General features: G+C 47.3%; 1 protein-coding gene across 2 annotated transcripts in view; it reads left to right on the top strand.

The window, feature by feature from the left end:
* The window catches only part of MTHFR (methylenetetrahydrofolate reductase), a 31,107-nt gene extending 4,647 nt beyond the window's left edge, over positions 1 to 26,460 (top strand). Inside the window, exons 2-13 of one of the 2 annotated variants that reach the window (XM_035120038.3) lie at positions 2,205 to 2,433; positions 5,155 to 5,421; positions 6,522 to 6,760; positions 9,244 to 9,354; positions 9,924 to 10,117; positions 11,863 to 12,113; positions 14,667 to 14,801; positions 16,215 to 16,395; positions 17,050 to 17,232; positions 22,373 to 22,474; positions 23,568 to 23,687; positions 25,575 to 26,460. In XM_035120038.3, coding sequence (XP_034975929.1) covers positions 5,165 to 5,421; positions 6,522 to 6,760; positions 9,244 to 9,354; positions 9,924 to 10,117; positions 11,863 to 12,113; positions 14,667 to 14,801; positions 16,215 to 16,395; positions 17,050 to 17,232; positions 22,373 to 22,474; positions 23,568 to 23,687; positions 25,575 to 25,772 — 1,971 coding nt within the window. In that variant the 5' untranslated portion in view covers positions 2,205 to 2,433; positions 5,155 to 5,164 and the 3' untranslated portion in view covers positions 25,773 to 26,460. The remainder of the gene's footprint in view (positions 1 to 2,204; positions 2,434 to 5,154; positions 5,422 to 6,521; positions 6,761 to 9,243; positions 9,355 to 9,923; positions 10,118 to 11,862; positions 12,114 to 14,666; positions 14,802 to 16,214; positions 16,396 to 17,049; positions 17,233 to 22,372; positions 22,475 to 23,567; positions 23,688 to 25,574) is intronic. The other variant, XM_035120040.3, reaches the window with a different exon arrangement.
* The last annotated feature ends 1,172 nt before the right edge of the window (positions 26,461 to 27,632 follow it).

Here is a 27,632-nt window from a genome sequence, read left to right as displayed (position 1 = left end):
GGCAGCAGCACGCTGTGTTCCTAAGATATGGGGCTATGTGGGGTGAGTGGGGAAAAAGAAGCCCTAGCAACCAGCAACATGGAAATTTTCATCCTGGGCTAAATCCTATGCAGAACTGACTTCTTAGAATTTGCAAACATTCCTCGCCCCCCAGCTCACCTTAGATGGCTTTTGAGGCTTGGAAGAAGGGGTGAGGGTTGAGGAGGTACTTGGCAGTAAGAATCAATTAGCTCAGCCAGCCAGGGCATTGCTGGAAAGACTTTGAATCTTTGCTGCTCTTGGTTATTTATTTATTTTTTGAGATTGGAGAAGGCTAATCTGCTGCCTTGGGCTACAACAGGCACCCCCAAACCATAGCTGCCAAGTTATCCCTTTTTAAAGGGATTTTCCCTTATGCTGAATAGGCTTCCTCGCGAGAAAAGGGAAAACTTGGCAGCTATGCCCCAAACTGCAGCCCTCCAGATGCTTTGGCCTACAACTCCCATGATCCCTAGCTCAGTGTTTCCCAACCAGTGTGCCTCCAGATGCTTTGGGACTACAACTCCCATCATCCCTAGCTAGCAAGACCAGTGGTCAGGAATGATGGGAGTTGTAGTCCCAAAACATCTGGAGGCACACTGGTTGGGAAACACTGCCCTAGCTAACAGGACCAGTGGTCAGGGAAGATGGGAATTGTAGTCCAAAACATCTGGAGGGCCGAAGTTTGGGGGTGCCTGGGCTACACATCCCATCAACCACAGGCACCCTGTGTAAACTCCTTTGGAAGGCTTATGCCATAACAAATAAGCCAGCCCAGGGATGTGTTAGCCCAGGGGGGGCCGTTATTCCCATCAGGGCAACCTTCTGAGGGCCACATGCCTGTGGTGGGCAGGGCCAGAGGCAAAAGTGGGTTGGGGAGCCAATATAAATTTTATCATTGCTGCTAGCAACAATGGCTTTGCCCTGCCTCCACAGCCGGAGGCAGTAAGTCCTCTGCACCCCAGTTGCTGGGAACTTCAGGAGGGGAGAGGGCTCTGGAACTCAAGTCCTGCTTGTGGGCTTCCCATTGGGGCATCTGGGCGGCCGCTGTGAGAACAGGATGCTGGATTAGAGGGGCCGTTGCCCTGATCCAGCAAGCTTTTCTTGTTTGTGCAGTAGGCTGATTTTTGCATGGTCTCTCACACCCCCCTCTTTCATCCAGACAAGCAAAATGCATTATTGGGGTTCAAAGAAAACATTCCAGCCAGGCCAAGAAAAAAAGAAAGGTGTGTGAAGGAGCAAGGCCTATGATGGGTGTGGTCTGCAGAGAGTTTTGAGGGCCAGGCAGAGAGGCCCAGAGGGCCACATTTGTTCTCTGGGAGCCTGAGGTTCCCCACCCCAAGTTAGCCTTTTAGATGCCAAAATGTTTCTTGCCGGTTTTGAGGCTGTGTGATTGTTTCCTTCCTCCCCCCCCATCCCTTTTTTATTAAAAATGCAGTAAAATGGCTACATACAAATTCAACAAAACTGAGAATACAGCACAAAGTGATACATAGTGTAGCAATAGCACTTCCAGAGCCACAATGTGTTGATTAAAACCTGAGAAAATAAAATAGTTTTCTAACCACCTGCCTATGTTATATGAAGGAGGTGCCAGGCAAATGTCACTTTACGTGGTCTTAAAACAGTCCCTATAGGTTCTCTCTGTCAGGCTGCCAGGAGAACTTTACTTTCCCCCTTCTCTTAAGTATGAAAAGAAGCGAGACACTGTGCGGTTCTTACGCATAACAAAAGTACATTTTTGGCGGCGGTGTCTTTACTATAAAAAGCAGGGGGACCCCTAATTTTGATTCCTTTTGAGAGGGCCAGCAGGGAATAATATGTAGCTCTGCTCTCAGAACTTAAAACATTCTGTAAAAGAGAGACAGTGGCCCTTGTACAAACAACGGGGCATTCAGACCAGACAATCAAAAGGAGCGTTTATGCTTAACAAACAGAAGGGTTTCTCTAGAGGGCTGGATCTTCACTGCCCATTGGAGCAGCAGGCAGAGAACCCTGCCTCTCCGATTGGAGGATGTGCCAGGGTTGGCCTCCGATTGGCAGGTCAGGTCTGGCACCCGCAGGTGTGGGCTGGGCTCTGGTTGGAGCAGAAGGGGGGCCTTTGAATGCACACCTTGCGGGGGGGGGAAGGGGGTTGGCTTTGTATGTGCAGTTACTGAGAGCCCAAGTGGCGTCTGTTTGCATAGCTGTAGAGCGGAGGCTTAGAGGCTGCTACTGCTGCTGCTGTTGGCGGGAGTCCATTTTGGAGAGTGGCTGTGCACTCGATCCAAGCAAGGTCGGCGAAGCCTGAGAATCTCACTGTGTGCGCACGTGGACAGCCGGAGTAAATAACCTGGAGCGCAGTAAAAAGCCTGTCCAGCTGGAGAAACACTCCAAGCTGCAGTGGACGGTTGCATGGAAGGACCACTCCACCAGGCAAGTGTTGCGATGGGTCTTGCAGGCTTGTGCTGTCGTCCCTTCTCCCCGCTTTCCTACTTGCCCAGCCCCAACCTCCGCCTTGGAAAGATCCTTTATTGTAAAAGACCTTCTGTTCCAACTCCCTTTGCTCAGAGCGGGAGCCTGAAAAATCTCGCCTGCAAAAAAGGCAAGCGATTTCTTAACCCTTGTTCCCTCGCAGAACCCCTGGATGTTTAGATTTGCCTGTGATTTGTGACAGCCGTGGAAAGAGAAGAGTCTTAGTTCGGTGGTGGAGGAAATCTTGCTTGTGTCCCGGGTGCAGATCCCCAGTGGCATCTCCTGGTAGGGCTGGGAATGTTTTGTGCCTGAAGCCCTGGAGTTGCTGCTGCCAGCCAGTGTTGACAGTCCTGGCACTGATGGGCTGAGTCAGTCTATGGGGGTCGTGGTCTTGAGGACTCCTTCGCTGATGCGTGGGGGAAAATGAGGCAAAGTGGCTCTGCAACGTATGTTTTTATTAGAAGTAAGGTTGTCTCCAACTATGTCTGACTCAGAGTAGACCCACTGAAATTGGCCATGTCCGCAAATGTCAACGGATCTGCACAGCTCATAACGTTTGTCTAGCTAACAGCTGAACAATTTCCCCTGAGGAAAGGATCACATATGGAATTACTCCTTTAATAACAAACGGACCTTATCAGCCTTGCATCTTATCTGCTGTAAATAGGTGCCCTATTTTTCTTTCTTTCCTGGATGTGTGTGAGATAGTTAATTGCAATTAAACCTGTTAATTAGGCATGTGTTTGTGTAGCTCTTGGATGTGGATTCTCCTCTCAGCTGAGCAATTAATTACTAGGCATTTTCACGCCACCCTTCCATCAAAAAAGGCTTACAAATGTCGCTGAGAACACCCTCGCAGTCTAAAGTCACATCCAAACCAGACATGATTTAAATCCAATTTCCCTCCCCCAAAGGATCCTGGGAACTGCACTTTGTTTAGGGTTGCTGAGAACAGTAAACTACAGTTCCCAGGATCCTTTGAAGGAAGCAACATGCTTTTAAATTTGTGGGTGTGGGTGTGGTCTATGAGACATGACACAAAAGGAAAGAGGAGTGGGAGGGAAGAGGACGTGAAAGCAAGTCCAGGCTCTAATTCTTAGTTACAGTGCTTTTTCGGGGGGGGGGGTGTATTCTAGGGTACGCATTACCAGTACCGTTTTTCCTAGAATAAAAGCACTGGTTACTTGCCGCAGCCAGAATGCCAGTGGCTTCCCATTGGAAATCCGACTCGCCTCCAGGGGGAGTGACTAGTGAAGGAATGAGACATTGTACCGTCCAGAACACCTGACACGGGGAGTCCTTAATGGTCGAACAAAAATAGACCGCTTTTATTCAATTTGGTATAAGTTTTTCTCCTATGTTAACTCGTCCTCACAGCCCACTAAACCCCCTGTTTACTCACAAACAAAATGTGGAGAGGCTTTATCGATAAGTAATTTGACTCACTTTTTTATTCTTGTACTTGATAAATGTATGTGGCTTTGCATTCCCAGTTGTCTCCCGGTTTCCCCCTCCCCTCTGTATTCTCATTTTTGTTTATCTATTTGTATTTTTTTTGCATTCATTGTTTTAATTTTTTGGACAAAGTAATAATCACAAATAAATAAGAATAAAACTGTGCACCCCACCCCCGAGACCATTCCATTGTAACTATCCAACCTCCCAAAATTTCAACACCTCTTGCGATGGTTTCACCCCTTTCCGTTTTAACAGTATAAATTCTACAAACACCCTATCTCCTCAAAATCATTTCTCCTCCATATTCCCTGTCTTGCCTTAATGGCACATATTAAATTATCATTAACGGCTAGATCGCACACTTCTTTATACCATTCTTCCATTTTATATTCTCCTTGCCCCTTCCACTTCCTAGCTATAATAATTTGTGCAGCTGTCAATAAATTTGTGAGCAAGTCCTTCGTAGCCTGTGAACCTTCCATCCCATCGTAAATTGGTCATAATGCTACTTCTAGACTTTTGCATTCATTGTTCTTACTGCATTTTGTATGTGCTCGTGTCAATAACCATTCTGTATGAAAAATGATGATGGCAACCATAAAGTTTCTTATTAAAAAAAGAAAGAAAAGAAAAACTGGTTTTATTCACTGGTTGCAGTGAATAAAAAATCTGAGGGAGAGGAGCATGAAGTTGCTGGTCTTCTTAGCCACATTAATAGAGCAACCCTCCAGTTCCTTTGCCTGATGGAATGGCTGCTGAGCTGGCTGCTCCTGATGGGAATTGTTGATAAAAACGGGTAAAAAAAGTAAAGGACCCCTGGACCGTTAAGTCCAGTCAAATGGTGACTATAGGGTTGTGGCGCTCATCTCGCTTTCAGGCCGAGGGAGCTGGTGTTTGTCCACAGACAGCTTTCCGGGTCACGTGGACAGCAGGACTAAACTGCTTCTGGTGCAATGAAACACAGTGACGGAAACCAGACCGCACAGAAACGGCGTTTACTTTCCCGCCGCAGTGGTACCTATTTATCTACTTGCACTGGCATGCTTTCGAACTGCTAGGTTGGCAGGAGCTGGGACAGCTGCACCCCGTCGTAGGGATTCGAACCACCAACCTTCCGATTGGCAAGGCCAAGTTGCTGATAAGCAGCTTCCAGTGGGGGCACCTCAGGCTAGCGTAAGTGGCCTCCTGCTTGCTTAACCTTTCTCCCTGCTTCCTGCCTCCCAGGTCTCTCGCCATGGTGAACGAGTCCTTCGGTGCCGGCAACGGGGTGGCCATCCTCGGCAATGGGGCGGCCGTCGTTAGGTCCGACGGCAGCAGTGGCAGCGACAGCTCCAAGGAAAGCTCGCGATGCTCCACCCCTGTCCTCGACAATGAGCGGCACGACCGCCTGTGGGAGAAGATGCGGAGGCGGCAGGAGTCTGGGGACAAGTGGTTCTCCCTGGAGTTCTTCCCTCCGAGGACATCTACCGGGGCCGTCAACCTGATCTCCAGGTGAGGGGAGGAGTGCTCCGGGGCAGGCCGTTGAAATCTGAGCGTTGTGTTGAAGCCGCTTATGTGTTGCCAGTGGGAGAGGGATGGCGGGAGCACGGGGTTAAACTATGGAACTCCCTGCCACAAGAATGTGTGGTGGCCTCATTGAGAGCTTAATAAGAATCAGACCCGTGGCCCATCTGGTGCAACATCCTCATCTCAATGGGAAGCCCAGAAGCAGGACCTGAGCTCAGAAGCAACTCAGCCCACCACATGTGGTCTCCAGCAGCTGGTAGGGTGGCGCTGTGGTCTAAACCACTGAGCCTCTTGGGCTTGCTGATCAGAAGGTCGGCGGTTCGAATCCCCGCAACGGGGTGAGCTCCCGTTGCTCTGTCCCAGCTCCTGCCAACCTAGCAGTTCGAAAGCACGCCAGTGCAAGTAGATCAATAGGTGCCGCTACCGGTTACTACTAACACCTAGTAGAAAAGACTGGCTTTTTTTCTTTTTTTAAAAAATGTATTTATTAAGAATTTTCTGAAACAACAAGGCATATAAAAATACACACCCACACAACAAAAAACAATACAAAAACAAATACAAAATACAAAATACAGAATACAAAAAAGTACCACCATACAAAAAATAAATAAGGAAAACAAAAAATTCTAACTTATAAAACTTGTCTCCAATCTAATGACTTCCTCATTCCCTCCCCTTCTGCGATTCTTTACACCACTTCTGTAGTAAAGTCTAAATCTTATATAAATTTCACTTGTTACTTAATATTCCCTTATTTTTCTATCTTATACATCTTATCCTTATATATTCTATCTAGATCTTACTTCTCAATAAAATTAAAAATAAAATCCTTATTTCTAACTGTAATTATCTCTTGCCATTATATTATCTACAACCTCTCATTTTTCTCCCTCACTTCTCTTATTTCTAATCTACTATACACTTATTCTTTAAATAAGTTTTGAAGAAAAGACTCTGGCTTTCCCCCAAATGTTATTTTGAACATTGTTTTCGACTCCTTGTAAATCATTTCCCCGAATGCTTTTGTTATCTTGCACGTCCACCACAATCCTTTTTTGTTTCTGTTGGGTGACAATCTGCAGGCTTGACCACATGGGGGCGGGCGGCCCGCTCTTCATCGACGTGACCTGGCACCCGGCTGGCGACCCAGGCTCCGACAAGGAAACCTCCTCCATGATGATGGCGAGCACAGCGCTCAACTACTGTGGCCTGGACACCGTCCTCCACATGACCTGCTGCAACCAGACCAAGGAGATGATCACGGCACACTTGCAGAAGGCCAAGCGGCTAGGTCTCAAGAACATCATGGCGTTGCGTGGAGGTAAGTTGCCTCTCGGCCCTCTTGTGGTAAATCGAGGACAGGTGGCAGCTAGATAATGGAGCGGCTGCTGTTCCCTCGGGCCTGAGAGAGATCGGGTTGTGGGGCCTCTCCATTGGCCCTCTCCAAACTCTTTTCTGCTGGTCATTGCATCAGTGAGGAGGAGTGCCCGCGTTTTCTATTTTTCCTCTTCCCTCCTAATCCGCCTTCCTTTTGTGTTGAGTCTGTTTTAGATATCACAAAGAACAAGTGCTCGGTTTGACTTCCCGCCCTCCTCCATCCCCGTCTTTCTTTCATCTTTGGTTCAGATTGTAATAATTATTTTAACGGAGAATGAATTTGTCCTCCTCCTCCCAGTTCCTCTTTGTGTTGCGTCTCTCTTTAGATTGTAAATCTGGGAGCAGCCTTATTGTTGGATCTGTGTATGCTGCTCTGGGAGCCTAAAGGTAAAGGTAAAGGGACCCCTGACCATTAGGTCCAGTTGTGACCGACTCTGGGGTTGCGCGCTCATCTCGCATTATTGGCCGAGGGAGCCGGCGTATAGCTTCCAGGTCATGTGGCCAGCATGACAAAGCCGCTTCTGGCGAACCAGAGCAGCACACGGAAACGCCGTTTACCTTCCCGCTCTAGCGGTTCCTATTTATCTACTTGCATTTTGACGTGCTTTCGAACTGCTAGGTTGGCAGGAGCTGGGACCAAGCAACGGGAGCTCACCCCGTCACAGGGATTCGAACCACCGACCTTCTGGTCAGCAAGCCCTAGGCTCAGTGGTTTAACCACAGCGCCAACTTTGCTTTATTTGTTTTGGCTGAAGGAAGATGTAGTCATAACAGGACTAAGCCAGGCCGTCAGGAGCAGACATGGGTTTCTATCGGGGATGGAAGTTTTCTATCCACTGAGCCTCTGTTGTCTGTCGGAGGGACCAGAAAAGCAGTAGGCAGAAGTTCCGGCTTTGTTGATCCATATCAGGGGTAGGCAACCAAAGGCCCAGGGGCCGGATCGGCCCAATTGCCTTCTAAATCTGGCCCGTGGATGGTCCGGGAATCAGCATGTTTTTACATGAGTAGAATGTGTCCTTTTATTTAAAATGCATCTCTGGGTTATTTGTGGGGCCTGCCTGGTGTTTTTACATGAGTAGAATGTGACCTTTTATTTAAAATGCATCTCTGGGTTATTTGTGGGGCCTGCCTGGTGTTTTTACATGAGTAGAATGTGTGCTTTTATTTAATATGCATCTCTGGGTTATTTGTGGGGCATAGGAATTTGTTCATATCTTTTTTTTTTCAAAATATAGTCTAGCCCACCACATGGTCTGAGGGACGGTGGATTGGGCCACGGCTGAAAAAGGTTGCTGACCCCTGCTAGTCCATATGGAAGGAGGACGCCTAATTTTTAATACACATCCATGTTCACTGGATGTCTTGTCCTGGGCTTGTTTAACCATTAAGGAAAATAAGTACGTGCTTAGAGCATCAAGGGACAGGGGGCATCACAGGAAATTTTCGTTGTCAGATTTACCATGGACCATATGGTGCAGCTGAACCAGGTTCCACAAGAAAGACTCCATCTCTCTCTCTACACACAGGCACACAAAATGAGCTGAGCATTCATTTTCTCAGTTGAAGTACAGTATATAAAAAATCCCAACAGAACAGCTATGCAACGAGGCAGGCTGGGGGCCTTATCTCTACTAAGTACAGAAGCAGGTGTGTTACATAAGATTAATTTTGAGGATCTGATCAAAGACTTTGCAAAATCAGGAGAATTTTTTTTCATGTATAAATATAAAAAGGAAGTATACAAAAATGAATGTTATTTTTAGGGTTGCCAGACTCAAGAGAGGACAGGACTTCTGTGCCTTTAATTGCCCTGCTCTCTTTTGAGTCTGGAAACAGATGTCAATTGTTTAATTTCCAAGCAAAGGGTCTGCTGGTTTCTCTTTAAGGTTTCCAGACTCAAAAGAGAGCAGGGCAATTAAAGGCACAGAAGTCCTGTCCTCTCTTGAGTCTGGCAACCCTAGTTATTTTCCGTCTTATGATAGGCTTTGTTTCATTTCGAAAAATAAATTTTTGTTTTATGGTTTATTATTGTTTGTATTTTGTATTGGATATATACAGGGGGCACCCAAACCTTTTGAGTGTTTAGGGCAGGCATCCCCAAACTGCGGCCCTCCAGGTGTTTTGGCCTACAACTCCCATGATCCCTAGCTAACAGGACCAGTGGTCCGGGATGATGGGAATTGTAGTCCAAAACATCTGGAGGGCTGAAGTTTGGGGATGCCTGGTTTAGGGTCTCTAAACGGCTTAATCTGGCTGTGGTCTTGTCGAAGAGAGAGAGAGAGAGAGAGAGAGAGAGAGAAAGAAAAAGAGAGAGAAAGAAAGAGAAAGAGAGAGAAAGGTCGAAATGAATGAAGTAAATGCTGGTACTGTAGGCAGAGTGTGCATTTACTAAAGTGTTGGCCTGGCACTTCCTGCCTCTTCACACAGACCCCATTGGGGAAGAGTGGCAAGAGGAGGTCGAGGGTTTCAACCACGCTGTCGACTTGGTGAAGCACATCCGCTCCGAGTTTGAGGATTACTTTGACATCTGTGTGGCAGGTAAGAGAGAGAGAGAGAGAGACTGGCGGTGTCTGTGTGCGCACGTGCCAGTTCTCCAAGGATTACTAAAGGAATGTGAGAATCTGAGCTTGATAGAGATCCGCTCTGTGAACCGACTTTAACTCTGGTCTGGGTACATAAGAAAATCCCGCCAGATCAGTCCAAAGGCCCAGCTAGCCCTGTTCTCAGATCCCTGCGGGGAAACGGTCAAGCAGGATTCGAACACAAGAGCAACTCTCCCCTCCTGTGGTTTCCAGCAACTAGTATTCAGAAGCATTGCTGCCTCCGACCATGGAGCCAGAGCATAGCCATTGTGCCTGGCAGCCCTTGATAGTTCCCTTCTCCTCCATGAATAGGACCGACCCTCTTTTAAATCCATTCAGAATCTCCTAGGGTGAACCTTTGCAGTCCCCCGGTAAAGTTCCTATTTTATTCTTTGGTTCAAACGCATAATTTAGGACCGTGGGCCACACCTTTGCACCTTTGATCCAAATAATTTGTAACCTTTGGTAAACAAAACAACCAACCTCCACCCCTGAATCCCCCTGTCTTTCTCGTTGGCCCTGAAGGTTACCCCAAGGGACACCCGGAAGCAGAGAGTTACGAGGAGGACTTGAGGCACCTGAAGGAGAAAGTGTCTGCGGGAGCCGACTTTGTCATAACGCAGCTGTTCTTTAGGTCGGAGACCTTCCTCAAGTTCTTGAAGGACTGCCAGGCTATTGGCATCACCTGCCCTGTCGTGCCCGGGATATTCCCTATACAGGTGAGTTGTGCTTGGGTCCTGCTTGTGGGATCCCCCCCAACCAGGGGCCTCTGGTTGGCCCCCCTGAGAGCAGGATTCTGGACTAGATGGGCCATTGGCCTGATTCAGCAGGGCTCTTAAATTCTTTCATTTTTAGACACACACACACACACACACACACACACACACACACACACACTTACACTTGAACTTAATCTGTTCCAAGAGTCCGTTCGACTCCCGAAACCATTCAAAAACCAAGGTGTGGCCTCAGATTGGCTGCAGGAGCTTCCTGCACTCAAGTGAAAGCCGTGTCGGACGTTCAGCTTCTGAAAAACGTTCGAAAACCGGAACACTTACTTCTGGGTTTTCGGCGTTTGGGAGCCAAAACGTACGAGTACCAAGGCACAAGTGTGTGTGTGTGTGTGTGTGCATATTGCTTTTTTGTGTTTTTAACTGTTTGCTTTTTTTAAACTGCCTTTGAGCAGGGGTCCCCAGACTTACCGGGCTTTGGGCTGGTGCCCACCGCGCCAATCGTACGGCGGGCCGGAGGGCGGGGGAGTGAGCGCCCGTGCGCATGCGCACACACACTTACTGGCGCGGTGGCGCGCTTCCAGGTCGGAAAAAATCACCAAAAATTGTTTGTGCGCATGCGTATGGGTCTCCGTCGACCCGGAAGTGCACCGGAAATGACCTCTTCTGGGTCGGGAGAGGCCCATACGCATGCGCACAAATGATTTTTTTCGATCTAGAAGTGCGCCGCCGCGCTGCGCGCCTGAAGAGCGGGCAGCGGGGGTCGTCCTGGGCCGGATTGGGAGGCCAATTGGGCCGCATCTGGCCCGCGGGCCGTAGTCTGGGGACCCCTGGCCTTGAGTCTTGAAACAATTGTATAGAGGTGATTAATAAATTGATGATCATGATAATCTGAGTAGGGCTGGACGATGTATCAACTTCTTGTCCAAAGCCTGTAAGAAGTCCATATTGTGATATCAATTTCATAGCTTTTGACTTGGCAATCTATTGCGAATCATGATGTGTGTTAGGGCTAGGCGACACAGTGTCCAAAACCGGTTTCAAGTCCATATCATAATACCAGTTTTGTCATTTTTGAACTGGCAAGATATTGCAAATCATGGTGGTGTGCTATGCAAAAAATGGCAACGCAGGACAAACCATGAAGCTGGCCAATGGCTCTACATAGTTCCATCATAATTTCAGACGTTGTGCTATATCAGTATATTATGACGTTTAGATGGTGATATATTGCGACATTGAAAACCAGATGTCAGAAGCAGAAGTCCCAGCAAAGGAAGAATGGATACAAAAACTTATGGAATACGCAGAAATGGTGAAACTTGATGGAATAATAAGAAATCAAGATAACATTTTTTAAAAAAATAAAAGAATGGAAATGGTTTCTTGAATATTTACAGATAAATTATAAACAGATCGCCAGGGTTATTGTAAGTTTTATATGAGTATATATTTAAAGAAGATAAATGAATGATCAAATTTAGTTAATTTGGATATGCAGAAGATGTTAAAAATAAATTTAAGGAGCCACAGGAAGGAGGAAATCAAGTTCTGAAATGTCAAAATGATTGTAAAATCAGTGATTTTAAAATTTGTGAAATGTATAAATTTGAAAAATGTGAATGATTAAATAAATAAATACCAGACATATTGTCCAGCCCCAACTCTGAACAAGGCTAGCATTTGGTCCAACCCATAATTTCTCTCTCTCCGCACCCCCCCCCGCGCTGTAGGGCTATCATTCCTTGCGCCAGCTTGTGAAGCTTTCGAAGCTGGAGGTGCCGCAGGAGATCAAGGACGTCATAGAGCCCATCAAGGACAATGACGCAGCAATCCGGAACTACGGCATTGAGCTGGCCGTCACCATGTGCCGGGAGCTGCTGGACAGCGGCCTGGTCCACGGCCTGCATTTCTACACCCTGAACCGGGAAGTGGCCACCATGGAGGTTCTCAAGCACCTGGGCCTCTGGAAGGAGGACCCCAGGTGAGCATTTTTTGTCCTATTCCTAAAAGAGCCAATCTTCGTAAACCAGGTTACAAAAATTAACTGGCTTGCAACATCGTGTTTTTTTTATTTTTTAAAAAAGGAAAACCAGTTTATTTATTTGTGTTGCTGTAAGCAATGCAAGTGCAGAAATGGAAACAAACAAGCTTCCGGTCAATAATTGCACAGTTTGCAAAGATGCACCAAGTTATGACGGAGGAAAGAAGACAGCAAAATAATAAGGAAAGCTATCGAGTGGAATCAGAAAATTGTACAGTTCAAAGGGACCCTGAGCACCATCTAGTCCAAGGGGCAGCAACCTATTTCAGCTGTGGGCCGGTCCACCATCCCTCAGACCATGTGGTGGGCTGGACTATATTTTTTTTGGAGGGGGGTGAACAAATTCCTATGCCCCAAAATAACCTGGAGATGCATTTTAAATAAAAGGACACATTCTACTCATGTAAAAACACGCTGATTCCTGGACCGTCCATGGGCCGGATTTAGAAGGCGATTGAGCTGCATCCAGCCCCCAGGCCTTAGGTTGCCTACCCCTGATCTAGTCCAAACCCCTGCAATGCAGGAATATGCAGCTGTCCCGTATGGGGATCGAACCTGCAACCTTGGCATTATCAGCACCACAATCTAACCGAGGTATCCAGTGGGTGGGCCCTTTTATTTATATATTTATGATCTTTAAGAACAATATTCATATGCTCTCAACAGAATTTTAAAAGGATTATATCCAACCCCCCCCCTCTGTCTGGCCTTCCATAATTCTTTAAACATTGCCCATCCTTGTTGGAATCTGTTTATCTTATTTTCCCTCGTTGAACCCAAAGGAATCCATCTTGCCACATTCTTTACTAGCTTGTGGTAATTGTTTCCATGCTGGCTGCCGGGTAAGGGAAACTTCATCCTCCGCAGCGTTCATGGAGGTAAAGGCTACAAATAAAAAAAAATTAAAAAGGCCTTCTAGCCAGTGGCAGAAGAGGAGCAGAGGGCGATTCTCTCCCACCAGTTGCTTGGTGGCCCCAAGCAAGGGAAGGCCAGAAACTCTTGATTGAAAAGGCAACAGCACATTGGAGAGCAGTCTAAAGTTTGGGTTAAGGACCACGGAGAGCTCTCCTGCAAGTGGGGCCAGGCATCCCAAGTTGTCTCAGCAAGAGATTGCTTTGACTAGCAGACTCCACTAGCCTCCTCCAGTCAGCCTGTGCTAGGAATGTGTAATTCCTCTGGAGCGTTCAGTCTCTCCCAACACAAAGACAGAACAGGCAGCCTCCTTGGATGAGAGATTGATTCTTTTGTCTCTGCATGCCACTGTTCTTGCCTGAGCTTAGCTCCTCTGAATTACAAGGCATGCTCAAAACAGTGATGTACACTTTGGTTACCAGATTTTTTTCAATGAATCCGGGGACACTACTTTTTTTTTTTTTTTTTTTGAAGCTGAGTAGCAACAGGGAGTCAGTAGTGGGCATGAAGAGGCAAAAGACCCTGGGCCCAAGTACACATGCATATCCCAAGCCTTCCCCGATGATATGCCCCGTTCCCCCTTTGTTTTGACAGGCTCGGGAGTCACAGGTAGGTGGGCGTTGCCCAGGAGGGGCGCAAGGCACGCGGTTTCTCTGCCAGGCAAGGTGCAAATCCCTTCTTTCGTACTCGCGCAGAGTTTTTTTTAAAAAACTGGGCAATGGCTGGCCGGCCGTGACTCCTGAGCCTCCCCCAATCAGACAAAACGAAGGGGGAAGGAGATCTGTACCGCTGGACGTCCCCAGTTCCCCTTTGGCAGTGGCGGCGGCTGTGACAGCCAGCATCCCGGAGCCAGCCTGGTAGCACAGTTGGCTCTGGCTGGCTTCAGGAGCTGCCCGCTGCCGTGGCGCCCGCCATTTTTCCTCGCCGGAAGTCCCCATATGATGTGTTGCGTACAAGACACATCGTATGGGGACTTTTGGCAAGGAAAAATGGTGGGTGCCACAGCAGCAAGCTGCTGAGGCTGCCGCTGTCACATTTCCTGGGGACAGATTTGCAAATCTGGGAACATTCCAGGGGCGGAATTTGTCTGGGGAGCAGATTTGCAAATCCGGGGACTGTCCCCGGGAACCGGGGACGTCTGGTAACCCTAATGTACACACACACACCAGGGTGTAATGAGTTCTTCATTACTTGCATGCTGTAAAAGTAAACTTCATTCATTTACTCATATTTATGGCCCACTTTTTGCATGCACTTCTTCCCCCCCCCCCACATACAATCCCTACAACGATCTTGCAAAATAGGCTAGGCTGAGAGACAGTAACCGGCCCAAGGTCACCCTGTGAACTTCAGGGTTCAAGTGGGGATTTGAAACTTGGCCTCCCAAGTCCCAGTCCAACCACTACAACCACACTGTCACTCACTTGTTGGGTATAAAAGTGAGCCACCCCTTCAGTTTTTAATTCAGGGGGAACAAAACACGTGTAAGCTACCGGGAAATTTTGAAAAAGATGCAGCACGCAAGTATAGGTGCAAATATATGTTTTAATTTTCTCTCCCTCCTTCGCCCTCCCCTGCAAGGCGTTCCCTGCCCTGGGCGGTCAGTGCTCACCCCAAACGGCGAGTTGAAGATGTCCGACCCATTTTCTGGGCCTCCAGGCCAAAGAGTTACATCTACCGAACTCAGGAATGGGATGAATTTCCTAATGGCCGCTGGTGAGTGTGGCAGGTAGGGGTGGCAGGTAGATGTATCCTTCTGGAAAGATCTGGTTGAACTGGGAAGCAATGGGAAGCATATCTGAAATAAAACAGAAGATGCCAGAAAGATGCAATGGTAATAGACCCGTTGAGGTTGTTATATATAATTTTTATTAAATTTTACATTTCAAAATATTCATTTAAACCTTAAATCAGTGACTTCCCTTCTTCTCTTTCTGTGGTTCATTTTGCATACCATACATCCCTGTATATTTTACATAAACTAAATCATTCAGAATTTAAAAATCTCTTCAGTAGCACCTTAAAGACCAACTAAGTTTTTATTTTGGTATGAGCTTTCGTGTGCACGCACACTTCTTCAGATCGAAAGCTCATACCAAAATAAAAACTTAGTTGGTCTTTAAGGTGCTACTGAAGGAATTTTTTAATTTTGTTTCGACTCAGACCAACACGGCTACCTACCTGTAACGAAATCATTCAGGAAACCATTGCTACATCCATCAAAACTTATTTACACTGTTGAATTTACTGTACCTTAATGCTACCAGTGTTTTTAAATGAACACAATATATTCAGTAAACCTTTTCCTGTCTTCTTTAAATGTATGTTCTTCTTGTTCTCTTATTCTATATGTTAAATCTGCAAGTGGCGCATATTTCATCAGTTTAAGTTGCCATTCTTCTTTGGTTGGGACCTCACTCATTTTCCATTTTGGGGCTAACAAGACAATGGGCCGCAGTACTAGTCTTTTTTGACTCCTGGGAATTTCCCTCTGATAGACCTGTTGGGCTTAATGGAATGACTATCTCTTGGGACCGTTAATTTCAGCGGGGCTACCCTGAGTAAAACCTAGTTGACTGAAACCCATAGGATTGTCTCCTACCAAGTCCAGAGAAGACCCTATACTTTCTGGGCAGATTTCCTTGTTTTGTTTCTTTGTTTGATTCATTATTTCATGAAATGGATGCACCACTTGACTGTTAAAAAAAAAAAAAGCAAACGAGCCTCAAAGCGGTTTACGAAAAAAACAAAACGATAAAATTTATCAGTAAGAAAAATGTAACAGCAATAATGTAAGACTTTCAAGAGCTCAAGTTAACTGGCTAAAAACAGATGGAAATAGGCATCCGTTTTCTAAACATCTGGGTGGGCTTCACAAATGTTTCTAGCACAGAGTACAGCGAAGGGACCTGCCTAATGGTCAGTAGGCAAGGAATTCCAGGGTTTGGGTATTACCACACTAAAAGATGGACTTCTTATAAATTTAGAACAGGGATTGGGTGGTCCCTGCCAACAGTTCTGGTGATCGAAGCAGTCAAATGGGGGAATGTGAAGGGGAGGTGATCCTGCCCGTAAGGGGGCTTGTTCCTGCCCTGCCCTAACATGCCCTCTCTCTCCCGCAACCCTCAGGGGTAACTCATCCTCCCCAGCCTTTGGGGAGCTGAAGGATTATTACCTCTTCTACCTGAAGAGCAAATCTCCCAGGGACGAGCTGCTGAAGATGTGGGGTGAGGAGCTGGCCAGCGAGGAAAGCGTCTTCGAGGTGTTCAGGTGTTACATCGCTGGAGAGCCCAACAAGGATGGCCACAAGGTGAGAGATTCAGGGAGGACCCTGGCCCATGAACCTCCACATAGGCGGTGAACAGGTGTTGGTGTCAGGTCTCTAGAGTCCTGGCACAAGTCTCACATACCCTCCAATATTTCTCCAATGAAATTGGGGATGTCCTATTCCATCATCATCATCATCATCATTTATTTATTTATATCTGACTGGTTTGCCTCAGCCATTCTGGGCGGCTTCCAACATTAAAAAAACACATTATTTACAAATATAATAATTTTCTGCTTTGCAATTTAGAATATTCATTCAAACAACCTTAAAATATCAATGGCTTTCCTTATTTTCTTTCCGTGGTTCATTTTGTATAACATAAATCCCTGCATATTTTACATAAACTAAACCCTTCAGTATTCCGTAATTACATCCATCAAAACTTATTTACATTGTTGATTTATCTTAATGCTGCCAACGTTTTCAAGTGTACACAATTCTCTCCCCCCCATATATTCAATGAACATTTTCCAATCTTCTTTAAATGTGTATTTTTCTTGTTCTCTTATTTTACTTCTTCTACTAAACAGCAACAACATGGGAGAAAGCTGTGCATTTGTGTGCACACACAACCTGCCCGGTCTCCTTTCCAAAATATTGATATATTCTCTCTCTCCCCTCCTCCCCCGATAGGTGACCTGCCTACCTTGGAACGACGATCCTCTGGCACCCGAGACCAACCTAATGAAAGAAGAGCTGGCCAAGGTGAACAGGAGAGGGATCCTGACCATCAATTCCCAGCCGAACATCAACGGCAAGCCCTCCACCGACCCGATTGTGGGCTGGGGTCCCGAGGGAGGCTACGTCTTCCAGAAGGTAACATGCCTGGGGTGCTCTTCTCCCCCTCCCTCCCTCCCAGTCCAAGCAGTCCTGTCCTCTTGCGTGGATCAAGTGTGTTAACTTCGAGCTTGCGTTTTTGTGTGAAAGGAGGAACCACACTGCGGCAAAGCTTTACAAAATACGGCATTTCAGGGGGTCAGGCTGGATGACCCCTAGGGTCTCTTCCACTCCACAGTTCTGCGATTCCAAGTCGTGTGCTATGGCAAATTAGGAAGATAGATTTGTGCTGTTCAGGGGCCGGTCTTCGGGAAAGACAATGCTCAGTTAGGGATAGGAGCACAGGAAGTTAGTTGTCTTTCAACATGAAGTCATGTTCAGTAGTACCTTGGTTCTCAAATGCCGAAAACCTGGAAATAAATGTTCCGGTTTTTTAACGTTTTTCAAAAGCCAAACAACTATTGTTTCCGGGGCATATGCACCAATCAGAAACTGCGCCTTGGTTTTCGAACATTTTGGAAGTCAAATGGACTTCCGGAACGGATTTTGTTTTTGCTATGTATTTTGGTTTTGAGGCTTTTTCTGTTCATTCGTTTTTGTGACTGTGTGGAACCCAGTTCAGCTACTGATTGAGTGAGTGACTGCGGAAATGGATAAAAGCCCTCCATCCAAACAATGACTATCATCAGTGTAGGAAAGAAAAAAAATAATTTTAATTTTTATCACCTACAATACTGTCGTATTTATTTCATAGTACAGCACATTGATTGTTGCTTTCATTTTATGGATCCGTGGTCTCATTAGATAGTAAAATTCATGTTAAATTGCTGTTTTAGGGGTTGTTTTTAAAAGTCTGGAATGGATTAATCCATTTTGCATTACTTTCTATGGGAAAGCGTGCCTTGGTTTTGGAATGCTTTTGTTTTGGAACGGACTTCCGGAACGGATTAAGTTTGAGAACCAAGGTACCACTGTAGATTAATGTTGGCTACACCGACTGGCTGTGATGCTCCAAGATTTCTGGCTGGGGACTCTCCCAGCCCTATCCGGAGACATTGGGTAGTGTAAACAAAGAAAGACTCTAGGCCAGGCATCCCCAAACTCGGCCCTCCAGATGTTTTGGGACTACAGCTCCCATCACCCCTAGCTAACAGGACCAGTGGTCAGGGATGATGGGAATTGTAGTCCCAAAACATCTGGAGGGCCGAGTTTGGGGGTGCCTGCTCTAGGCTGTATAGGTCCAATGAAAATTTAGGATTGGGAAATTTAAAATGGCTCTCAATTAAAAAGCTGAAGTGTGGGGAACCTTTTGGCCCTCCACAGGTCGCTGAACTGGCCATACTTGTTGGGGCCGATGGCAGTTGTAGTTCAGCAAGAACCAGAGAGTCAAATGTTGCCCACACCTGCTTTATTAGGACCAGCCAAAATATCTCTGCTGTTCTTCCTTTAAGACATAGTAAGCTGCCTTATGCAGAGTCGGAGAATCGGGTGCACCTAGCCCAATGAGGTTTGCACTGCTGGGCAGTGGCTGCTTGGAGATGCTGGGGATTGAAGCAGGGACGTTCTGCATGCAAGGCAGATGCTCTGCCCCTGAGCCACAACCCTTCTCTTCAGACATAGGAACATAGGAAACTGTGTTATGATTAGTCAGGCCGTTGCTCTGTCCAGCTCAGTCTCATCCATACGGACTCGTAGCAGCTCTCTGAGGTTTCAGACCAGTCTCTCTCCCAGGCTGACCTGGAGATGCTGAGGGTTGAACCTGCTTCCCGAGGCCTTCTGCATGCAAGGCAGGTGTTCCGCCACTGGGCTATGGCTCCTCCCCTCGTTCTTTAGCTTGAAAGGTTGATCTGTAGCTCTAACTTTGGAGGATGGATGGCGGCTAACAGATCGAGATTGAATCCCGACAAGACAGAAGTACTGTTTGTGGGGGACAGGAGGCGGGCCGGTGTGGAGGACTCCCTGGTCCTGAAAGGGGTAACTGTGCCCCTGAAGGACCAGGTGCGCAGCCTGGGAGTCATTTTGGACTCACAGTTGTCCATGGAGGCGCAGGTCAATTCTGTGTCCAGGGCAGCTGTTTATCAGCTCCATCTGGTACGCAGGCTGAAACCCTACCTGCCCGCGGACTGTCTCGCCAGAGTGGTGCATGCTCTAGTTATCTCTCGCTTGGACTACTGCAATGCACTCTACGTGGGGCTACCTTTGAAGGTGACCCGGAAACTACAGCTAACCCAGAATGCGGCAGCTAGACTGGTGACTGGGAGCGGCCGCCGAGACCACATAACACCGGTCCTGAAAGACCTACATTGGCTCCCAGTACGTTTCCGAGCACAATTCAAAGTGTTGGTGCTGACCTTTAAAGCCCTAAACGGCCTCGGTCCAGTATACCAGAAGGAGCGTCTCCTCCCCCATCATTCTGCCCGAACACTGAGGTCCAGCTCCGAGGGCCTTCTGGTGGTTCCCTCGCTACGAGAAGCTAAGTTACAGGGAACCAGGCAGAGGGCCTTCTCGGTAGTGGCACCCACCCTGTGGAATGCCCTCCCACCAGAGGTCAAAGAGAACAACAATTACCAGACCTTTAGAAGGCATCTCAAGGCAGCCCTGTTTAGGGAAGCTTTTAATGTTTGATGGATTTCTGTATTTTAATGTTTTGTTGGAAGCCGCCCAGAATGGCTGGGGAAACCCGGCCAGAAGGGGCGGGGTATATATAATAATAATAATAATAATAATAATAATAATAATAATAATAATAATTAATATGTTGTTGTTGTTGTTGTTGTTGTTGTTATTAACTTGGCCCAAGCAGTTGTCAAGCAGCAGGCCGGCTAAGTCAAAGAAGTCTGGCCACTCGGTGCCGGCAGGTGTCAGAAGCAGTGGAGGGAAATAAAGATTCCCCACCCCAGAAATATTGAAGTGTGGGGACAGGGTGTGTGTGGGGTGTGTGTGTGACAAGCCCCTTACAATGAGCAAGTAAATTGTGGGGGGGGGGAGAGCTGTGATCCTCTGCGCCAGCTGGCTACAAAGCAAGCGGTGGGGAGATTAAGCAACGCTAGCAGGGGGCTAGCAGATCTGCCCTTTGCATCCCCGAGACAAAAGGCTGCAGGGCTGCGGATTTCAAAAGCTCTCATTATGAGCCCATGGGGTGCTGTGTCGGCAGCCCCCATTAAACGGGGACCCCCTGTTGTGAAATTGCTCCCCTCCCAGTGCGCCACCAGAGCGCTTTGCATGATTTGTCTTGCTTTCGAAAGCAGCCTCTTGATCTTTGCCACACACCCCTTCCCCTTTTTGAAACTGTTGTAAATGTTAAGGTTCTATATATATATAATAATAATTGTTCATAAACATGTACATGAATGTACAGACACAGGTCTGAAACAGCACATGAAGACAGGCCTGACTGACACCATTTTGACTCTCTCTGACCAGAATCACACACACATTTCCACATGACTATCAACTTGGGAGCCATAATCCTGTAAACCGGAGGCTCTGCCAACTGGACATTTCCCCATAAATGGTGCCAGACTACTACAAAACTCTGACCACAATGAGAAATCTAGTCTGTCCAGTTTACCTTTCCATTGAAACAAAAAGCATCCAGCTTTGGATCAACTTCTTTGATTTTTTATTTTATTTTTGGTACTGTCTCCCTTCTCTCTTATAATCCAAGTAAGATTAAGGTCAAGTGAGACTTTTGCTCAGTGCCCCAAAGCTAATCCAAATGTGAACTGGGGTGGCCGGTGGGGGGGGGAGGGTATTTATCTTCAGAGGCAATCGGTGTTGCTGTTTCTAAGCTGCTCTGCTCCACATGGTAGCAGAAACACTGAAGTAGAGGAGAATGGATTTAACACACTCCCAGACCGACAAAGGGACAGTCAAGCGGTACTGTCAGAAGAAGAATAGCTGTTACATTTCACATTTTTATTTATTAACGTCACGACATTTATTTATCGTTTGATTGTAATGCAACCTCGGTGCGTCCAGAATGTTTTCACGGGGACTAAGCCTGGGACCTTCTGCATGCAAAGCAGAGACGCTGCCACTGACCTGCAGCCCTTCCCTTAAGACATAGGAAGACAGGAAGCTGCCTTAAAACAGTCAGGCCCTTGGTCAATTTAGCTCAGTATTCCTTACACTGACTGGCAGCAGCTCTCCAGGGTTTCAGACAGGAGTCTCTCCCAGGTTGACCTGGAGATGGCGGGAGTTGAACCTGGGGCCTTCTGCCACTGGGCTACACAGCCTTTCCCCAAGCAAGGGGGAAGAGAGGCAGTGTGGCATAATGGCTAGCGCATCGGACCAGGACCTGGGAGATCAGGGTTCAAATCCCCACTCGTCCATGAATCTCACAGGGTGACTTGGGAGGAGTCAGTAACTGCTTCTCAGCTTAGCCTACCTCACAGGGTTGTTGTGTGGGTTAAATGAGGAGAGGGGGGAAGGTGCATATGAGCTCTTTTGAGAAGAATGGTGAACTATGTATAGATGCAATAAATAAAGGGCAATCCTCAAGTTTTGCTCCCCGCTGCCAGGGATTCTCTTCCCCCCCCTTGAAATAATTTTTATTTGGTTTTACAAGTATAAAATTATAACAATACAACCATATACATCCGTATTTAAAGATTCCTCCGGATTTCTGGACTTCCCACCTTTCCCTCTATGGGTCCTATTGTCAACCAGCATATTATTCAGTATTATTTATTATTATATTATATATTATTTACAGGTGGGTAGCTGTGTTGGTCTGATGTAGTCAAAACAAAATAAAAAAATTCCTTCCAGCAGCACCTTAAAGACCAACTAAGTTTTCCTGCTAATGTTTTCATCTGCTTACACTGGTCTCCAAGATAAATGAGAAAATTTCCCCATTCTTTGTTGAAGTTTTGGTCTTCTTGGTTCCTGAGCTTTCCGGTGAGTTTTGCCATTTCGACATAGTCCAACAATTTAATTTGCCATTCTTCTCTGTTAGGGACTTTGTCTTCTTTCCATCTCTGGGCTAGTAACATCCGGGCGGCTGTCGTCGCATACATAAAAAGTCTTTTCTGCTCCCTTGGAATATCGGCACCTACAATCCCTAATAGAAAAATGTCTGTGTTTTTTTGTTTTTTTACAAAAGTTAATTTAAACATTGAAATTGTGCCGTTGCCGGGATTCTCTGGTTTCAACATCTCCTCCCGACTCCTTCCAGGCCTACCTGGAGTTCTTCACCTCCAGCGAGAACGTCAGAGCCCTCCAAACAGTGCTGAAGAACTACGGCCAGCGAGTGAATTACCACATTGTCAATGTCAAGGTGCGTCCTTCCTCAGTGCCAGATTACCAAATAGACAATTCAATTCAATTTTATTTACGGTCACAGATCAGCTCAACCAAATAGACAGACTAGGACCCTGGCCTATGAGCCTAGGGGCCCCTCAACAACAGATCCAAATAATGTTGGTTTGTCCTTGAAAGAAAATTACAATCCATCATTAGGAGATAATTAGTGAGGGGGCCTCGCTCCGTGGTTCTGACTGCCTAGGAGCCTCCACAGGGTTTAATCCAACACTTAAGTCCTTCCTCTGGTAGGCTGGCGCCGAAAACGTTTCCATGGTAACTTGGGATGCTTGGACTGAGAGCGGATGTGGGGAGCAAGCCCTCTGCTCAATTCCTTGCTGGTGATCTCTGGAGAATATTTGCAGTCTTGTTCAGCCTCTGCTTGGACAATCGGCTTGGGGTTCATGGCCCCTCTTTGTGGCCCAGCTTCAGTGCCTCCTGTTTAGCCAGAGAATCTGATCAGCCTCCCTGGGTGAGCATATTGTTCCCTGGAGGAGTTTTCTGGGTTTACTTCACCTGGTTGGATGCAGGGAGGAACTGTTCAGTTGGGCCTGAGATCTGTAAAAAAGAAAAAGAAAAAAAGGTAAAGGACCCCTGGACGGTTAAGTCCAGTCAAAGGCGACTATGGGGTTGCGGAGCTAATCTCGCTTTCAGGCCGAGGGAGCCGGCGTTTGTCCACAGACAGCTCTCCGGGTCATGTAGCCAGCAGGACTAAACCGTTTCTGGCGCAACGGGACACCTTGATGGAAACCAGAACGCCGTTTACCTTCCCACCACAGCTACATCTCTACTTGCACTGGCGTGCTTTCGAACTGCTAGGTTGGCAGGAGCTGGGACTGAGCAACGGGAGCTCACCCCGTTGTGGGGATTCGAACCGCCGACCTTCCGATCGGCAAGCCCAAAAGGCTCAGTGGTTTAGACCACAGCAGCGCCACCCGCATCTTGAGTTCTGTACAGGCCTGGCAGCAAATTAACAGGTGTATACAAAACCGTGATGCAGCTGTTTCCAGACTGCTTGCGCCCCATTTCCCCCTCTTCCTTCTAAACACCTTCCTGTTTCCCGTCGGTAGGGTGAGAACATCACCAACGCGCATGAAATGCAGCCCAACGCCGTAACGTGGGGCATCTTCCCCGGCAGAGAGATCATTCAGCCGACGGTTGTAGACCCGGTTAGCTTCATGTACTGGAAGGTAAGAGGGTTATGCTTCCCTGCCCTGCCCCAAACACCCAGGAAACTCTTGGCCTGTTGGTACAGATCTGCGGCTTTGGTAAATTTCTGCGAAAAATGTATGTGAACAGAAGTACTATCCCCTAGAATTTGTGGTGCCAGGGTACTTCTGCTCCTCTAATAACAAGTTGGGGGTACAACTCCCACTTTTGCCTGCACAGGTTCAGCGAACTCATAGGTCTGTATCAAGTCATAAGAACTTAAGAGCCTGCTGGATCAGACCAGTGGTCCATCAATGATGATGATGTTTGATTGAGTTCAGGGGCGTACCAGGATCAAAACTAGGGGGGGGGGCAAGCTCGTTCAGGTTGTGACATCCTTCCCTACCCCCACATTTTATAGGCTTCCTCCTCCCCTTTTTATTTTGTCCCTCCCCCTCCCAGTTTCCCACCCTTTGGGGGTGGGGGTGCCAACGTTTGTGGGCTCTGCGGGCTCCTCTCCAGCTTGCCTGTAAATGCGGCTCCGCCGCCGCTGCTTAACAGCTGATTCACGGTTGTTGCCGGGCTGCACGCGTGGAGCATTTTGCTCCGATCGCCTTTCCTTTATAACCATTTTAAAAAGTTTGTGCTTCTGGGGGGGGCAGCTGCCCCCCCGCCCCTTGTTGGGTACGCCCATGATTGAGTTTATATACAGCCCTATACTCGGAGGTCTCAGGGCGGTTCACAGAAAAGATCACAACATATATAATCATGATAAAAACAGCAACCCAATAACACCCCCTCCCCAAAAAAGAACAACATTTTAAAAGGGTATAGGATGTCAAACAGATCAGCCAAAGGCCTGGTTAAAAAGGAATGTTTTTGCCTGGCGCCTAAAGGTGTATAATGAAGGCGCCAGGCGAACTTCTCTGGGGGAGAGCATTCCACAGACGGGGAACCACTGCAGAGAAGGCCCCGTTCTCATGTTGCCACCATCTGGACCTCTCGAGGAGCAGGCACACGAAGGAGCGCCTCAGAGGGTGATCTCAGGGTCCAGGTAGGTTCATATGATCACATTAGCTAACCAGGTGCCTCCAAGGGAAACATGCAGGTCCTTTTCTGAATGCTAAGGGCCGTAGCTCAGTTGCAGAGCATATGCCTTGAATGCAGAAGGGTTAATTTCTCAGCACCTCCAGGTAGAGCTGGGAAATGTCCCCTTTTATGCAACACCAGAGAGCCGCTGCCAGTTAGTATAGGCAGTGCTGAGCTTGACGAACCAAACCGTCTGGCTCTGTCTAAGGCAGCTTCTTCCGCCTGTAGCTCCAGGCAAGGGTATCTGCTTTGCACGCAGAATGCCCCAAGTTCGGTCTCTGGCATCTTTGGGTAGAACTGGGGGAGCACCCAACCTGAAAGCCTGGAGAGCCACTGCTGGCCATAGCAGGCAACACTGAGCGAGTTTCACCGTTAAGTCTGAGTCTGCATAATGCAGCCACCTCCATTCGCTCATTCCCTGAGATCATCCTCTGAGGCCCTCCTTCCTGGGCCTCCTTGAGAGGTCCAGAGGGTGGCAACACAAGAACGGGGCCTTTTCTGTGGTGGCTCACGGTCTGTGGAATGCTCTCCCCAGGAACGTTCGCCTGGCGCCTTCATTATACGCCTTTAGGCACCAAGCAGAAACGTTCCTTTTTAGTGCAGGCCTTTGGTTGATCTGATTTGCATCCTATGCCCTTAAAAAAAATATTATATGTATTTTGTGGTTTTATAGCTTGATTTTATTCTGTGAGCCGCCCTGAGACCCCTGGGTATATAAATTCAATAAATAATTATTATTATTATTTTCCCATAGTTCCTCCTGCACTCCCGCCCCTACCCCGAGTTGTTTTTAAGTGTGACCCGCTTCTCTCTCTCTCTCTCTGCCCCCCCTTGGACAGGATGAGGCCTTTGCCCTGTGGATCGAGCAGTGGGCCAAGCTGTACGAAGAGGAGTCTCCCTCCCGCATGATCCTCCAGTACATGCACGACAACTATTACCTGGTCAACTTGGTGGACAACGACTTCCCCCTGGACAGCTGCCTCTGGCAGGTCTTGGAAGACATGCACACACTCTTGAACTCTCCAGCGGAACCGTGAAAGGGAGAAAAGGCACACACCCTCCCAGATTTGGCTGGCGGCAAAAGTCAAAAACCTTAGGGGTGTGAGGTTGTGGAACCACAGTGGCCCAGACACGCCTCTAGGGAGCGCCCTTGGCTGCATTCACACACACACACCCAATTGCCTTCAAAGCGGGAGGCCAGTTAAGACAGGCACATCTCCCTTCTGATCCAAAAGACTCTTGAGGATGTTTTTGAGCCCTTCTTGGGTTGTTACAATCCCTTTCCCTCTTCCTTAAGACTAATGGCAGCTAGAAATCCTTATTCCCCACCCCACCCCAAATCTCTATCTGGCCCACCCACCCCTCTTGTTTCTGGGTTGCACTCTAAAAAAAGAAAACTTTCAGCTGCTGCTTCAGTGCAACACTCTCTGATCAGTGGGACTGATGGCTTTACAAGCCTCTAGTTCAGAACGGGAGTTGCAAAAAAATCAGGATGAGCACGACCACCTGCAATGCAGCTGCCCCCCTCTGGGGAGCCGCAGTTTGTGGTTGGCTGGCTATTTATTCTGTTTTTATTTAATTATAAAGGCGCAGGACTGTGGTCTCCTTCCTGCGTCTTCTCGTTTTCTCTTGCAGGGGAAGGGGGAAGAGGTCGGATATTTAAGACGCTTGTACGGGGAAGGAGAGAAGTGAAATCGAAATGAAATAAAATGTAGTCGATGCCTACGTGACTTGCCTTTTTTTAAAAATGTGTCGAACGAGAGGAAGAGCTTGGGACTTGCTAGTAGCAGTGTGGTTGGGGACATCGCAGCGCATGCTGGGAGTTATGGAATGTGGCCTCTTTCCCCCCCCCCTCACTCATGGCTGGTGTCCATTGGGACTTGAGGGGCAGAAACATATGGGCGCCAGGCGCCATTTTGAATCAAGATGGCGGAACAAAAACCGGCATGACGCTGCCCATTTGGGGGCATAGGTTCCTGTGATATCGTTGCCAAACTCTGCATTAGGGGTTCCTGGGGGGTGAGGTGGGGGCACACTTTGTAGCTGTTGGAATGCCAGGCACCATTTTGCAACAAGATGGTGGACAGAAAAATCACTTTTGCATGGCTTAGGCCTGTTCAGGGGGAACAGGTTCAGCTGCATCTTGATGAGATATACAAGAGTTCCTGAGGATCGACGTCAAATGTTTGGGTGCCTTTTTGAACCAACATGCCAGGTGGAAACGAGACTTCAGCACGACTTTGCCTGATTTTTTGTGTGGCTGGTCCAAACTCACAAATGACACTATCCGTTTAAAAACACACCTCTTTTCGTTTTTTTTTAAATAAAAAAATTCCCAAGCACTTTGTGCTAGCCTATAATAATCTGTTTTGAGGCTTAGGGTATATAGACTTCATGAAATATAAATAAGAAGGGCTATAAACTTTTTCTTTTAATATTTCATTTTCATTTTTTAAACAACATTATTCTACATTCACATCATTTTCAATTTCTATCCTTCTGGGATAGATTAGATCCCTCAGACACTCCCCCCCGCCCGGTTTCCAATTTTCCGTATCTTTTTTGCATCTAATTAAATTTTTTCTAATCCATTTTATTGTCTTAACTCGGCTATAAACCTTTTCTTTCAACCTGAACGGAAACCGAAAGTCTCAGCACCCTCAAAATATGTGATGTCTGTTACATTGCATTCTTCAGTATTAACCCAAATTTTGCACAATCCTTTGTCTTCCAGGTGCAATCTCCCCCCAGGCCCCCTTTTTAAGATCCTTTTGGAATTTGTAGGTGCTTGGCCACCTTTCTGATCCGGATAACAGAGCGAGCATGAAATTATCTTGTACTTTTTCTTTCTTCTTCCACTCAGCCTCTCTCTCTCTCTCTCTCTCTCCCCCCCCCCC

The sequence above is a fragment of the Zootoca vivipara genome, chromosome 6, assembly GCF_965207765.1.
Source record: "Zootoca vivipara chromosome 6, rZooViv2.hap1.1, whole genome shotgun sequence".
Classification (NCBI taxonomy): Eukaryota; Metazoa; Chordata; class Lepidosauria; order Squamata; family Lacertidae; genus Zootoca; species Zootoca vivipara.
This window is presented reverse-complemented; position numbering and strand designations above follow the sequence as displayed.